Below are 14,354 nucleotides of genomic sequence, written 5' to 3'. Positions count from 1 at the left end.
GAGCTACCAGCAGCAAATCCAGAATGAATTATGCATGTTCTGGTCCTGAGCTGGTAAACATAATAATAATAATAATAATAATAATAAATCAAACTTACATAGTGCTTGTTTGGGACACTCAAAGACGCTTAAATGAACTCTTACATTCACACACTGCCAGTGATGGTAAGCTACTTTGTAGCCACAGCCGCCCTGGGGCGGTCTGATGGAGGCGAGGCTGCCATTTGGTGCCATCGGCCCCTCTGACCACCACCAACACAGGCAAGTTGGGTGAAGTGTCTTGCCCACCGACACAACAGCAGAATACGCCTGGCGAGAGCTGGAATCGAACTCATGACCCTCCAATCATGAGGCAACCCGCTCTACCTCCTGAGCTACTGCTGGTCAAACATGGTCAAACAAGGTCAGAGCTTTGGAGCTCTGTTGGAACCAAAACCACCTCCTCCAACAAGCCACAATACAGATCTTCTGCTCCGTGCGGAGCCCGGATCACATGGAAGGCTTACATTTCACCACGAGATGTACTTGTATGACTGAGCATGTGACAAATACACCTTTTTGAATTATTCTGCGAGTGGATGATGCCTTTTGAATCCTTTGACATTATTAGCCAAATGTCAAAGCACGAGAGATGCCACACATTGGAATAGCATAGCATAGCATAGTTTATTTATATAGCACATTTAAAATGCAGCATGTGAGCTGCCTAAAGTGCTGCACAGGCTAAAACAAAACACACCATTACAAGGAGCTAAAACAAAGGATAAAAATCTCAATTAAAAGCAGAGAAAACATGATGAATACTAAGAGCACATTAAAACAATGACACAATAAAACACTAAAACGAGTCACTGTCTAAAAGCCAAAGTGTAAAAGTGGGTCTTTAAACGAGATTTAAAAACCGCCAGAGATGTAGCCTGCCGAACTCCAATAAAAACGTGCGACTGCATCAGTTTTGGTCCTACAGTGTCTGGTGTGCAGCAACTCTGCAAAAACCACACATTCCAAACAAAACGCTTTCACAGTCAACACTCAGATGGAAAATCTGGCAAGATAAAACGTGACTTTAAAGTAAGCAAACGTGGTGGGTGAGGAAGGTCCAGCATTCTTCTGTCACCTCCCTCTCTGATTGGCTGCATGTCACATCTAACAGGCAGCATGTTCGTATGTCCCCAGGTCACCACAGGGTCAGGGAGACGCACGAGTACACCTTCTGTTCAAAAAGTGAAGCCAAGCTATAAAATTCCCAGCTGCTGTATTTTCTTAATCTGAATTTGAACACACAGTCGCTGCTTGAAATCATCACTGGAGCTGAACATATTGAGGAAAAGAAGGATATTTGAGCAGTTGAAAGGTAAGACACCTGGGAAAATGATCTGAGGTGCAATTAAGAAAGCATCTCAGAATAACTGCAACATCAAGAATTATTTATGTTTTTAATCTGAAAGGGGCGGGGCTTAAAGGTAAACTAGGCAGATTTGGCTTGCTTTTAGCACCACCTAGTGTCCATTTGTAGACGCAAAAGCAAAACCTAACACCCCACTGTGGGTTTGTTTGTTTTTAACAGCTGAAACATCTTCTCAGCCTTCATTACTGTCTACAGGAGTGATTCATCACTAAATTAAACAAATCAGCTGTGTTCATGATCTAAAACATGCAGGAAACATGCTGCAGCACCTGGTATGTCCCAACAGACTTATCCCGCCAGTCTGAAGTTGTAAATGGAATTTTCTGGCCACAGGGAGCAATAGAGGCTGGGTGGCCTTCATTAACCCTGTAAAGGGTTGTTTTAGCACTTACTGGCTCCAGAAAATTATGTAAAAATATGAGAAAGTTGCATAGTGTCTCTTTAAAACCCGTACAGCAGCCAGCTAATAGGGGCGATTCAGTTCCTTTCAGTGTGAACATCAAATCAATCAATCATTCAATCAAAGATACTTTATTAATCCCAGAGGGAAATTAGAGTTTCAGTACACACAATTCAGAGATCAGACATACATGGGCAAGACACATGACAAGAATTGGTGACTGTGGTAATTCGCAACCCTGAGTCGTGCTATCTTAATAGAGATAAGAGGGTTACATGAGGAATTGATTCAGGAGGAGGGGGGAAAAAGGCACTTCAGAGTTACCCTCCCACCAGGAGGGCAGCTTTGCTCTGCAATAAAACACCTCAGATATGCAACAGACTTCAGACAACACAACATAAGTGTCCACTAGGTGGGGTGGTGGGTTGGGACTATCCCTACTTCAGTTCTTGCAGCCACGATAAGCAGCGCATGTCACATCAGTGTGGATAGGGGGAGGAGCATTAAGGGTTGGAGGGTTGTAGTGACCCTGGAACATTTCAGCAGCCTTCCTGCAGTCCCACCCAGGCTGAGAAAGGAGACAGAGTTGACTTGCCATAGCGAAGGCACATTCCACATATCTTCTGAGGGAGGAGTTTTCGTTGGAGCCTTGCAGGCTCAAGGGCGCCAGATTCCGGTTAGAAATTGTTTTGGGGCCGGACAGAGATAATTTCCTCTCTGTCTTACAGTTTATTGGTCCTCAACCTCTCAAAATCCCAATAATGGACGTTAATCTATCCCAATCCGTGCTGATTCGTCCACTCTGTCCTTGATGGCATCCATCTCCGCCAAAGTCCCAAGCTTATGATTCATCTCGACAATTATTTGAGTCTGTGAATTCACAGCGTGGTGCAAACCATTTCTGAGCTCCGGGAACAGGCCAATATTCCTCGACAGCTCATTAATTTTCCGGTAAGCCAGGTAGCCTCCAAGACCAATGAGCAGGAAACCTGACACCAACACCACGAATATCCACACATCTTCAGAGTCTTCCACAGACAGCTGAGATAGACAGATCAAGTTCCACTGTTTCCAGGAGTCCATGATGTGTCCAACTGGGTCAACATCAACAATACCATCAAAAGCACCTGCAAGTTAAAGCTGCAACAGCAAATCTGCTAAAAGAGCTAGCTATTAAACACAAACAAGTTCATGGAAAACTCGCCCCGTCTGTCGTCTATCATCTCCAAACCACATTCCCAGAGGAAACGAGACAGCGCTAAACACCCGTCGCTGTTTTCTAGGTCCAAACATCTTTTGGTGTTTCTCTTTTTGGGACTCTGGTAGTTTGTCCTAAATGTGAATTGCCGGATGTTTCTCCTCTGATATTAGTGAGCGGAGAACCTCTCACACCAGTGGTGTTCTGCTGCCAAATGCATGAGTGCGTAATGAGCGGAGGACCCAGGGAAGTGCGGCGGTTTGGCAAGACCAACAACCAGTGGTTCCTTTCAGCTCGAGCCGTTATTGGTGGAGGGTTTTAGACAAATGCAAGAGAACAAATGCATTAATAATGTTTTTTTCTTTTAAATCTCAACAGCATGTAATGCTATGTTTAGATGAAAAAAATGTTTTCCGCTGATTTGTTATCCAAATTTTCCATTGCAGCTCTAAAGCTCAGTCATAAATTGTTATTATCAGTTCTAAATTGGACACAAAGTTGATCTGGGAATATAAATGTGAGAATGAAAGTGTTTTCTTTTTATACGAGCCTCAGTTTTACCCCCCAGAATGAGTCAATTCATCCACAGAGAAAACAAAATCTAAAGAAGAGCAAATGCAAAGGAAAGAGTCAGAAAACCAGGGTTAGTTCATTTGAGTCACAACTAAAACCCTGAAGGGCTTCAGAGTTTCTGAGTAAGAAATTATAAAACGGTCACAAACACTCTGGATGATAAACTTCATCGTGATTAAATCCACCGGTACCGAGAACAAGGGCTCAAGTTTCACGGCACTTCACATAAATCAGTGTGTTTAGGAATTTTCCTCGTGAGCTTTATTAAATGTAGCCGTCATATTTAGTTAGACAGTAATGAGGTTTTAATTTCACCTGCAGAAATGTGTGAAAGGTCACAGAGGCCGCGTGTGAAGAGGGTGCTAAGTTCACGAGTTTAAATGAACTGATAGTACAACAAGGAGGATTTCAGAATAAAGACATATCATATTACTGTACATGGTCATGTGTGTGTGTGTGTGTGTGTGTGTGTGTGTGTGTGTGTGTGTGTGTGTGTGTGTGTGTGTGTGTGTGTGTGTGTGTGTTGTGTGTGTGTGTGTGTGTGTGTGTGTGTGTGTGTCCTCTGCAGAGGCCATTTGTAATCAGCTGTTAAAGTGGGCTCTCATCTGTCAGGAGCGTTTGGAAGCAGCAGCAGTGAAGTTGGACGACAGACTGAAAGGACGGCCAGACGGTACCTGGACCACGTTCTGATCAGCTTCGTGTTGGTTTGAAAGTGTGTGTGTAAGGTTTCCAGTTTGTTTCGGACTGCTTCTGATTCAGACCCAATTGAAAAGGTAAGAATTTGGAGACCAAAAGAAGTTTAGTATGAAAAAAAAACATGTTTGTGTGTTTAAATTCTAGTTGAAAAAAACCCCCAGGTTTTTAAAATACCAAAAGCTAATTAATAAAAGGTGCTGTTTGTTAATCAAAATGTTTTTTTTGTGTGTGATTGTAGCGCAACAATGACATTAATGACTAACTTTTGTGTGCAGAAATGTGCGCGTCCTTATCTTGAATCAAACAGCGGACACTGCGGATCGATCGTAAATGGGATACCCACTTTGTCCCACATGATCAGATAAAAAATATATACTGCAGCTTGGACCCACATATTTAAACTTACAGAGCATAAAGTAAATGGTTAGCAGATTACTTGACAATCTCTGAGGTTTTTCTAGTAATTCAGTTAGAATAAGTGAAATTCCTAATACTGGATCGAAATTCTGCTATAAATCAGTGAGTGAGTACATTTTAACAAATTTTATTTATTTTGATTCAAACTCTTTAAATTCCAAATGTTATCCAGCTTAATTAATACACTGTGCATTGCTAAAAAACCATAGATTTGTCATTTTTTTAAGTGAAAAGACTGAAACCCACGTGCAAAACTCTGTTTATACAGCTGCTGCTGATGTTGGGTTGCCATCATGAAGGCTGCAGAGTGCAAACATGCAAATCCAGTGGCTTTTCAGCACAATACACAAAAAGGCTCATTGCCTAGTTTATTCTGTTTTTTACAGCAGGAAAGGATGATTGAGCTTGGTCTGGCTGACGGGAGCCTGATTGACGAGCTGATGGAGCTGACGGCTCAGAGCATCGGCCACCTGGAGATCCAGGAACATTTCAACATCATCAAGGAGATCGGCCGAGGGAAATACGGAAAAGTGCTGCTGGTCACGCATCGTTTCAGGGGTGTGACTATTATTTTCTATTGTTTCGTCCTGCGTGCATGTCCAATATTAGTCACAGATCAGCTGATTAACTGACATTTCACACGTTTTAGCTTCGTTTTTTTTCTTTTGGTGAGATTGACAAACCGGTGCTGAAGGTCTAAAAATAATAAAAACACTTAAAAGTTGCACAAAAGGACATTCGCTTTCTCATGTTGTCTCCAAAATCAGTAACTCTAAATAATGACCACTTGAAAGTGAGCCCCTTTGGTTGGAGAGAAAGCAGAGAGGGACATTCAAGGCAAAGTGGAGCTTTGAATTAGTCACTGCAGACAAAGTAGAGAACAGAACATCAGCTGGCTCGAAGCCTGGAGGGCTTGGGTGTGTGTGTGTGTGTGTGTGTGTGTGTGTGTGTGTTTGTGTGTGTTTCAGCAAACACAATGAACTGATCTTTATATTTGAAATCTCTTTTTGATACAGAGAGAAATAATTTATTTATGAAGACAGAACTATAGAAATAAAGTTATATTGGTTAAATGGAGAATTCTTATTTAAAAAAACACGCAGCCAACATTTTCGACAGATTGCTTCTTATTTGTTTTTACTGTACTATCCATCGCTGTTGATGCTTTTATTTAATTTATTTTCCCGAGCCCGGTTTTATCAAATGAAAAAGTGTTTCAGGTCTTAGAAACCGAAGAAAAGCAAATTGGGCATAAACTGTTATACAAATAATCTCATCTGCAGGGACCCCCATGGCCCTGAAAGTGATGCCCAAAGCCTCAACTAAGCTGCAGGGCTTTCTGCGGGAGTACTGCATCTCCTTACACCTGTCCTGCCACCCCTGCATCGTGGGCCTGTTTGGCATCGCCTTCCAGTCCAAAGAGCACTACTGCTTTGCTCAGGAGCTTGTCATTGGCAGGGATCTTTTTGCTGTCATTCAGCCAAAAGTGAGTCGTTCATTGTCTAAATGGGACTTAAGGGGGACTTACAACTGCTCTAGCAGGGCTGTATTTAGATGTGAAGCACGTTGAGCTCAATTATGTTTAATCTAACTGCAAAATATTCAAATCAGTCCCAATCTTGGTCCTTCATGCATGTTGAATCCAAAGGAAGCTTCAAAGAGCACTATGCAAAGATAAAGTATTTAAAAGTTATTAAATATTAGGAGACAATTTTTATAAAAAAAATGTAAGTTATAGTTTACTAGTTCAATGGATGATGTTTATGTTCTAGACATATCAGTGCCTTCCAGAATGAGCCGTTTCAGGGCTCTGTCACTTTGAGGAAAGAAAAGCAAGTACTGGCCACGCCCACTCATCCCCTCTCAGTCTACTATATGCTAAGAAGCTCCGATGGCAGGAGGGGCTTGAATTAGAGCCGTTACTCCTCCATCACCAGCTCTCTCTCTTGCACATGAGAGGTGGCTCAATTCTAAGTTTCCCATTTTTGACATCACAAAAAGTGTTAATATTAAGGTAACAGCAACTTAATCATTGTATAAGTCATATTTTCTAATGTTTTATTCAAACATCTCCTCATTTTCTTAGATGACTTTATAATTGTTTGTGTTTAGTTCATTGCACACTTCAAAGTGAAACCAGGACTAAAACATGCTGTTGGCAGTTGAAGGGTTAATAAGGTCTACGTGTAATTTGGGAATTTATCACAGATTATTTAGCTTTAAGGTGTTTTTACAAAACGAAACCACATCCTTACAGCAGCTGTGAATCATTTGTAAATGGAAATAAATATGAATCTGTGCTTACGTCCAATTTGACATAAATGTTATCAGAAAGTAACTGAAATTCAATCCTGTTTTTTTAAAGAAGCAATTGGTTCAGAAGTGTGTGAGAATCGTGTGTTTGAACCAGGGGTGGATTTAGGACTGAAGAAGATCTGGGGTTTAACACACACACACACACATGCACGCGCACGCACACACACACACACATGACACTCACTAGTCAACATCATATTTGTCTTGTACCACATAATGTTTAATCTGAAGCTACATATTCAGCATTTTCAGGGCAGAGTATTGTTCCTGTTGGTGTTTAGTGTGAGATGATAGTAAATATTCCTTTTCTTTCTCCAACAACTTTACCTGATAGTAAGCTAACTTTAGGCAAACCAGCAGCACAACTAATATTTTCAAATAAGACTCACAAACCTGAGTCAGCACCAGTATCATCAAAGCTGGCGTTCTGTCGTTGTACTTTTGGTCTAAAAAACGTCCTTATGTCCATCTTCACTCATGCGTTTCAGGCAGAGAGTGTAGAAGAAGCTGGCTGCTGAAGGGCTTCTTCTTCAGTGGTGGAGGCTCAGGCAGGCTGTATACAAACTACTGCCAGCTGCTCCCTCTCTGTTGGACTTTGGTACTGCATGTTACTTCCGCGATTTAGATCTGGGGCTTTTCATGAAACATCCGGGGCTTCAGCCCAAGTAGCCGGGCCTAACGCCGCCCCTGGTTTGAACCAAAGTTTCATTTCAATGATTGAGGAGACAAAGTGGAAATGTTCTTTAACTGTATTTACATCCAACTTCCTCAAGATGGCGCTAAAATTTGCATTAATTCATCCTTTTATATGTTTTTCATTTTTGCTGAAAAAAATGACTAAAAAGCATTATTTCTGTTTTTGTTACAAATCAAATATTTTTTATTTGTCATTTTTAATCAAAAAACAACCGGTTGATGTCTGTTCCGTCTCAGAAGTTTGAACTAAGATCCTGACGTATTATAAATAAGCAACCATGTCTTTTTGTCATCAGGTGGGCATCCCAGAATCCTCAGTGAAACGTTGCGTCCTCCAGATCTCCAGTGCTTTAGAGTTCATCCACAGCCACGGCCTGGTCCACCGGGATGTAAAACCTGAAAACATCCTGCTGTTGGACAGCCAGTGCTGTCAGGTCAAGTTGGCGGACTTCGGCCTTGCCCAGAAGAGAGGCACCATTATCCGCTTTGTCGCGGGAACGCTGCCCTACATGGCACCAGAACTTTGCGCCGTGGCTCTGCTGGACCACCAGAAGGAGGTGACAGCGGCTCCTCTGAGCATTGAGCCAAGCCTCGACACCTGGGCCTTTGGGGTGGTTATCTTCTGCATCCTTACAGGCTACTTCCCCTGGGAGCGCTGCATGGGCTCGGACAGCTTCTACCAGGAGTTTGCTGACTGGTGCACGATGGAGAAGGAAGCTTATGCAGAGGAGGACATCCCTCCTTTGTGGAGGAGGTTCACTCCAGAAGCTTTGGAGATGTTTGGAAAGCTTCTAGCTCTAGATTCAATAAAGAGGAGCACAGTGGGAGCGGTGAAAGCATACATGGAGATAGACTGGCTGAAGAAAGAAAATGGAAATCAGCTGCAGAGGACAGGACAAGGAAAGATACATTCTACAGGGAGGTAAAAGGAGGTGAAGGAGCATCCTGGTTCATATATAAGAGAGAGCAGACACAGTTACTGGGGATTTCCCACAATATATGATGTCAATAAGAACACTCTGATGTCTATATGAGATGTTTTTTTAGGATTCTTCAAGTGTCGGTGGAATGTAAAGCCACATTAACTTGTTGTTAAATAAAAGCAGCTTGGGTGGTCATGTACATGTAGCCTCAAAAGCAGTGTTGGACCTGCTTTCTGTGCAAATTAGTCATCCTGAAAAAAGATGAGGGTGAAACGGTTGGTGCTAAGAAAATCTGGTTTATCATGTAAAAAAAACGAAATCCTCTCTGGAGGCATCAGGGGTGCAGATCCACTTTGCAGGGCTTCAGTCCACACCGGGGAAGTCTCAGCCGCAGAGCGGCTTTTTCGCTGGACTTGCGAGATCACAAAATCCCTCGAGACTTCAAAGGTCACGGTTTGTTTATGCCATTCGCCATTAAACAAAAAGAAAACGAAGAAGGAAATCTCTGTGGGCATAAAAAATGTTGTGCTTCTCCACAACCAGGATTAAAGCCATGAAAATCACACATTTGCAGTTATCGAAAGATGCTGGGAGCAAATAAACCATCAGGTCACATGTGTTAATGTAATCTATAAGAAATAGCATTATTTCAATAGTCTTTTATTTTGAAAATTACCAGACATTTTATATAGATACTGTAAGTGATTTCCCATCTAGCCCTATGTTAAATGCTGAAATTGCCGGGTCACAGAAGCGGCTCACGGCAAAAAAAAGAAGAAGAGAATCCAATACTGTCTTTAGCGACGCAATGAGCTGCTTCTAAGACGTGCCTGGAATGTTCCGCACCACAGCAGGTTTGGATCAACCCTATAAAAGGGATAATATCTAAACCAGCAATGTTCAGTGCCGCTGATGTCCCCGTGCGGATTTGGGGTAAGTAAGCCACACTTGCTTACTTTAGCATGTCCCAACCCACATTAGTGTCAGAAAAATATAATCACTGGTTGCAAAAACCGTAAAACAATGCTAGGCCGAGCTACCGCTAACGCTAATAGGAGCTGCTAATGCTAGGCTTAGCTACTGCTAACGTCCTTGTGAAACGCTCATGTTCCTGGATGTACTGGATGTACGTTGTTGTTTGTCATCAGACTGCTCCACAACCCAAAGGACAGTCACACGGCTGAACGCTAACGTCCTCACTTCATAACCGACAAGACAGTTCTTGCTCCTGACCCATTGGGGTAAAACAGTGGCATTTTATATTCCTGCCCTGGTCGAGTGATCGGGGTAAACCAGTCTTTTCATTGTTGGGTTGATTCATGGGATTGAGTTTGGCTACTTATGAGGCTCCTGGGTCATTGTGAGCACCAGCAAACTTTCATAAGTTTTATGAAGGCTCAAAAACAGTTTCCTATTGCGAATAAGCAGTAAGATCATTAGTGCAGAAAAAATTCCCCTTGTAGCTGACTCATTTATAAATACCACATTTTATAAAAAAAAAACATTTAAGTGTAAAATTGATGCAGTTTTACTACAGAAATTTAAATGTGTGGTAAGTCTTTAGAAGCTTGTTGTATCAAGCAAACTGGGATTAAATCCTGAGACAAAACTAGGCTATGGAAATTTTTGGGACTGCTCTAAAAACAAAAGACTTTAGTGTCTCTGGCTGATTTGTTCTGCTAGTTTTTACCATATGGATCCTCACGGCCTCTGTGCTCCTCTGGCAGGCATTTCTTGGTCACCCCTAAAGTCAGGACACACACTCACGGCGAGGCGTCGTTTGAGTGTTACGGCCCTCGCCTTTGGAACGAGCTGCCGGAGGACATCGGGCTGCAGAGAACGTTTATGTTTTTAAGTCCAGGCTCAAGACCCACCTATTTAGGATATCTTTTATCTAATTATTTATCATAGTTTCATTTCTCGTTTTATATGATTATATTTTATTCCTGGCTTAGCATGTTTTATATGATTATATTTGATTACTGATTTTGCATGTTTTATATGATTATATTTTATTACTGGCTTAGCATGTTTTATATGATTATATTTGATTACTGGTTTTGCATGTTTTATATGATTATATTTTAGCACAGTTTCATTATTTAATATTATTATTTTAGTGTCTATATGATTTTATTTATTACAGCTCTTTTATTTTCATATTTTTACTAATTTTAATCCAGTGTTTTCTCTGTAGGGGCCCTCTGCCCCAGGGGTGGTGGTGGACAGTTGCTTCCTGGGCGCTCAACAGGTTTAAGTGGAGGTGGGGGTCTATGCTCCCCCTCCTCTGAGCGCCCTGACTTAGTGTGGAAGACCTGATTCTGCCGAGGCAGACGGCTCCTCTGATGACGTTTCCTTGCCTTACCTTACTTGGCTCATTTGGACTCAGTCGAATGTAAATTTTTACTGATGTGTGTGTGTGTGTGTGTGTGTGTGTGTGTGTGTGTGTGTGTGAGTGTGTGTGTGTGTGTGTGTGTGTGTGTGTTTACATATGTATGTCAATGCTTTTAAACTGTTATGGGAATTTGGGGCCATTTTAATTCTGTAAAGCACTTTATGTCGCACTTTGCTTGAAAAGCGCTTTATACATAAAATCTGATTGATTGATTGATTGACTGATTGATAAAAACTGTATAAATATATTCTTTGTTGCATTTTCCCTGATATGTTCGTTGTTTATTACTTCATTTGTAGGATTTTAGAGTAAATCTCAATGATGAGTGAATGTAACAGGATCCGTCATCGATGATTCTGCAGTTTCTCTTGAGTTTATTGAGTTTATTGAGTTTACTGGTACACAAATCATTAAAAGTTAAGCATTTGTTATAACTTCTTCTCTAAGCCTTCTCCATATTTAAATTGTTTTCTCTGTAATAACAATAGTTCATGTATCCTTAGTAACAAATTGCAGTGCATGTTTCTATATGGTATGGGAATAAAAATGTGCTGCATTTAAAAACTTTAATAAAACTTTAAAAAGTTAGCAATTCAGTTATTCCTTAAACTACAGGAATTTTATAACGCACTAAAGGGCAGTGAAACACTTGGTTCTTGTCACAAAGTCACCACAAATAATCTCACTGTACTCACAGATTATACATTTTAAGCATTGTTAAACTAAAGTTGTTGAATTTCTTGAAGGAAAGAATTTCCAGCATCGGCCTTGCTGTAATTCTCTCCACACTGAGAGTGTTCAGGAGTCTATCTGTGAGTAAAGTCATGATTTTTCACTTTTACATAGAAAACCTTTTAAAGGTGATTAAAACAGACCTCTGAAAACAGCAGAATGGAAATCGGTTGTTCAGTAAATGTTAGATCAGGGTCAGAAAATCCCAGAATTTTCTCAAACATTTCTGTTAAATATCAGGTAACGTTTTGTTGAACGTCTACAGTCATAAAATACTAATAAAACTTTTTTGTTTAACCTTAAACGTGTTTATTTCCATTCAAGGGGACATAAAGTCACATAATATTACATGACTGTCCTCAGACGTCTGGTTTATTCCTAATTCACTGACCTCCGTTAACACCTTTTCATAGAATGACCTCTCGACACGCTGCTGCAGCTGCACTGATGGATGTTCTGCTGCTGCTCTCCAGGCGTGTGGGACACCACCCATACACACACACACACACACACACACACACACATACATACATACATACATATATATATATATATATATATATATATATATATATATATATATATATATATATATATATATATTCAACTTAGATCGTTGTCGCTGGTTTCATCTTCACCCAATCACCCGTCGCATTTAGTAAGGTGAAGCCAAACTTTAGAGCGCGTTCATGTTCTTCTAGTTGGAAATTCGGAGTTTCGAGGAGATAGCGAACGCACCATTAGTGGAACGGAAGCTAACAAATCAAGCTAACATTATCTTAAACATTTTATTTACCTACCGGAGCAGATTAAGATGAGGATGTCTCACTTGGATTGTTGTCGCTGGTTTCATCATCACCCAGTTACCCATCACATTTAGTGAAGTGGACCCAAGATTCAGCGTGCGTTCTTTCTACAATGCTGCTCTGTTTACAACTCGCTCACAGCGACCGACATAACGCTCTTGCGCTGGCACAGCTGTCTAGGCAAGTTCTCATTATGAAAGACAGGTACCGAAACGAGGCACCGTTTCAAATGACGTGAATCTGTGCTCAGTCGGTACAGTGGAAGTCGGTCCGTACCTTAAAAAGTACTGAATTCGGTACCCATCGCTAACAGTCTGCATTAATATATTTATGTATTGTAATCCCATTTGCTTGCTGTGCATTTAAAATGCAGCTTTTATGTTTTTAAAATATTTATAAAGCTTCTTTACTGATATGAAGGAGACTGTACTTCATTTTCTATTAACTTAACATCAGAGGAATCAAACAGCTTCCAGGAAACAAAATCGAAAAGTCTTATCAAAACCATTTCCTGCATAATAATCTGAACGGGATAATTTTATGGCATTTTGAGGCAATTTTTCTGCATCTCTTGATGCCAAAATATCTCTTATGAGTGTGATGCTTTGATGACAGTCACTGAGTTTAACATGCAGGCAGAATGTGAAAGTTATCTTCTGATGGAATGCATTTTTGAAAATGACATAATTGTATTGACTGTGTTGCATTGAATACAAGTTTGCTTTAATATCTGAGGATTTCTACAGTAAATCTGTCTGAAATCTGGCACACATGTACAGTAGGTGTCCCAGAGTCATAATGTGTTGAAAGTTGGACATCAGCTACTCAGGATGATTTTTAATGAATTTTTGAATGTGACTTGCGCGCGGATCTAGTCTTTCTATCGAGAAATACAGCGAGAAGGTGGTACCGTAAAGACTGGTGTAAAAGCGCAAGGAAATTTACGCGGCAGATAAGATGCGGCTGGCTTGACCGCGGCTCACAAATGACGGCTCACTTGACCGCGGTGGGAAGGTGTTTCGCGCATGCTCAGAACACCGCCCCTGCATTGTTCCCTTGGTCAACCCTTGCCTGTGGTGCTGCTCGCTCTTCTCGCAACCACGCGCTGGCAGCCATTATCGCTCAATGTTATTTGGTGGACGCAGACAGCAAATTAGCTCTTGGCGTTGTATTCAAGGTAAGTTTATTTTTATTTTTTACATAGAAGTGGTGAAATTGTTTTTGGTGAAGCTAAAGAGTATACTCCTCCTCCCTCTGTCTTGCACAAAAGCTTCCCTGTCAAGCTAGCAAACTCGAATGTTATATTTTTAATAGAGGGTAACATTTGCCAACAGTTGGCTAAAACCATTTAAATTTTGGTTACGTTTCCACTATCTAACTTAAGGGAAATTTTACCGAAACTTTCTGGTATGTGCGGGTCTAGACGAGCAGAGCACTTAAGCCGACCTGACCGGGCTGTTTTAGGACTTGGGGAGGACCGTGTTGGCGGGGCGGCTGTCGGATACTCAGACCGCGCTAGACCAGAGTTCTTGGTGAGCCTCCCCACCCTTCTGACCGAGGCGTTTTGGAGCTTTCTGTCAGGTCCTCTGGGCTCATCCGACTACAACGTCAGATCAGTAAGGCGCATTACAATGCGTTTTTACCTGGATGAATTGATGTTTTTTTTTATTTTAAATCGCCAAAATCACAGCGAGAACAACAGAGGACAAAAGTCCGCGCTTTTTTTAACACGTCCTGTCGTCAGACCAGTCAGAACGAGCTGAGAATCTCTGCCAGAGATGGTGAAGCTGCAGC

The 14,354-nt window shown here is 41.3% G+C and overlaps 1 protein-coding gene across 3 annotated transcripts; it reads left to right on the top strand.

The window, feature by feature from the left end:
• Window positions 1–1,754: 1,754 nt before the first annotated feature.
• Window positions 1,755–8,826, top strand: si:dkey-8e10.3 (serine/threonine-protein kinase SBK1). Of its 3 annotated transcripts, none has more exons than XM_054746197.2 (4): window positions 1,755–4,352; window positions 5,082–5,250; window positions 5,976–6,178; window positions 8,001–8,826. In XM_054746197.2, the coding sequence occupies exons 2-4, from the start codon at window positions 5,088–5,090 to the stop codon at window positions 8,628–8,630; spliced, it is 996 nt and encodes a 331-aa protein (XP_054602172.2). In that variant the 5' UTR covers window positions 1,755–4,352; window positions 5,082–5,087; the 3' UTR covers window positions 8,631–8,826. The 3 variants fall into 3 exon arrangements, with proteins under 3 accessions (XP_054602172.2, XP_015824122.3, XP_070401070.1); XM_015968636.3 differs by having other exon boundaries at window positions 1,757–4,352; window positions 5,079–5,250; XM_070544969.1 differs by lacking the exon at window positions 1,755–4,352 and having other exon boundaries at window positions 4,360–5,250.
• Window positions 8,827–14,354: the final 5,528 nt, after the last annotated feature.

The sequence above is a fragment of the Nothobranchius furzeri genome, chromosome 15 (genome assembly GCF_043380555.1).
Source record: "Nothobranchius furzeri strain GRZ-AD chromosome 15, NfurGRZ-RIMD1, whole genome shotgun sequence".
Taxonomy (NCBI): Eukaryota; Metazoa; Chordata; class Actinopteri; order Cyprinodontiformes; family Nothobranchiidae; genus Nothobranchius; species Nothobranchius furzeri.
This window is presented reverse-complemented; position numbering and strand designations above follow the sequence as displayed.

Excerpts from the sequence above, each read along its gene's own strand:
- si:dkey-8e10.3 (XM_070544969.1), top strand. The coding sequence starts at position 4,986 with ATGAAGGCTGCAGAGTGCAAACATGCAAATCCAGTGGCTTTTCAGCAC. Across the intron at positions 5,251-5,975 it reads GGTCACGCATCGTTTCAGGG|GGACCCCCATGGCCCTGAAA; the intron begins GTGTGACTATTA and ends TCTCATCTGCAG. Across the intron at positions 6,179-8,000 it reads TTGCTGTCATTCAGCCAAAA|GTGGGCATCCCAGAATCCTC; the intron begins GTGAGTCGTTCA and ends TTTTGTCATCAG.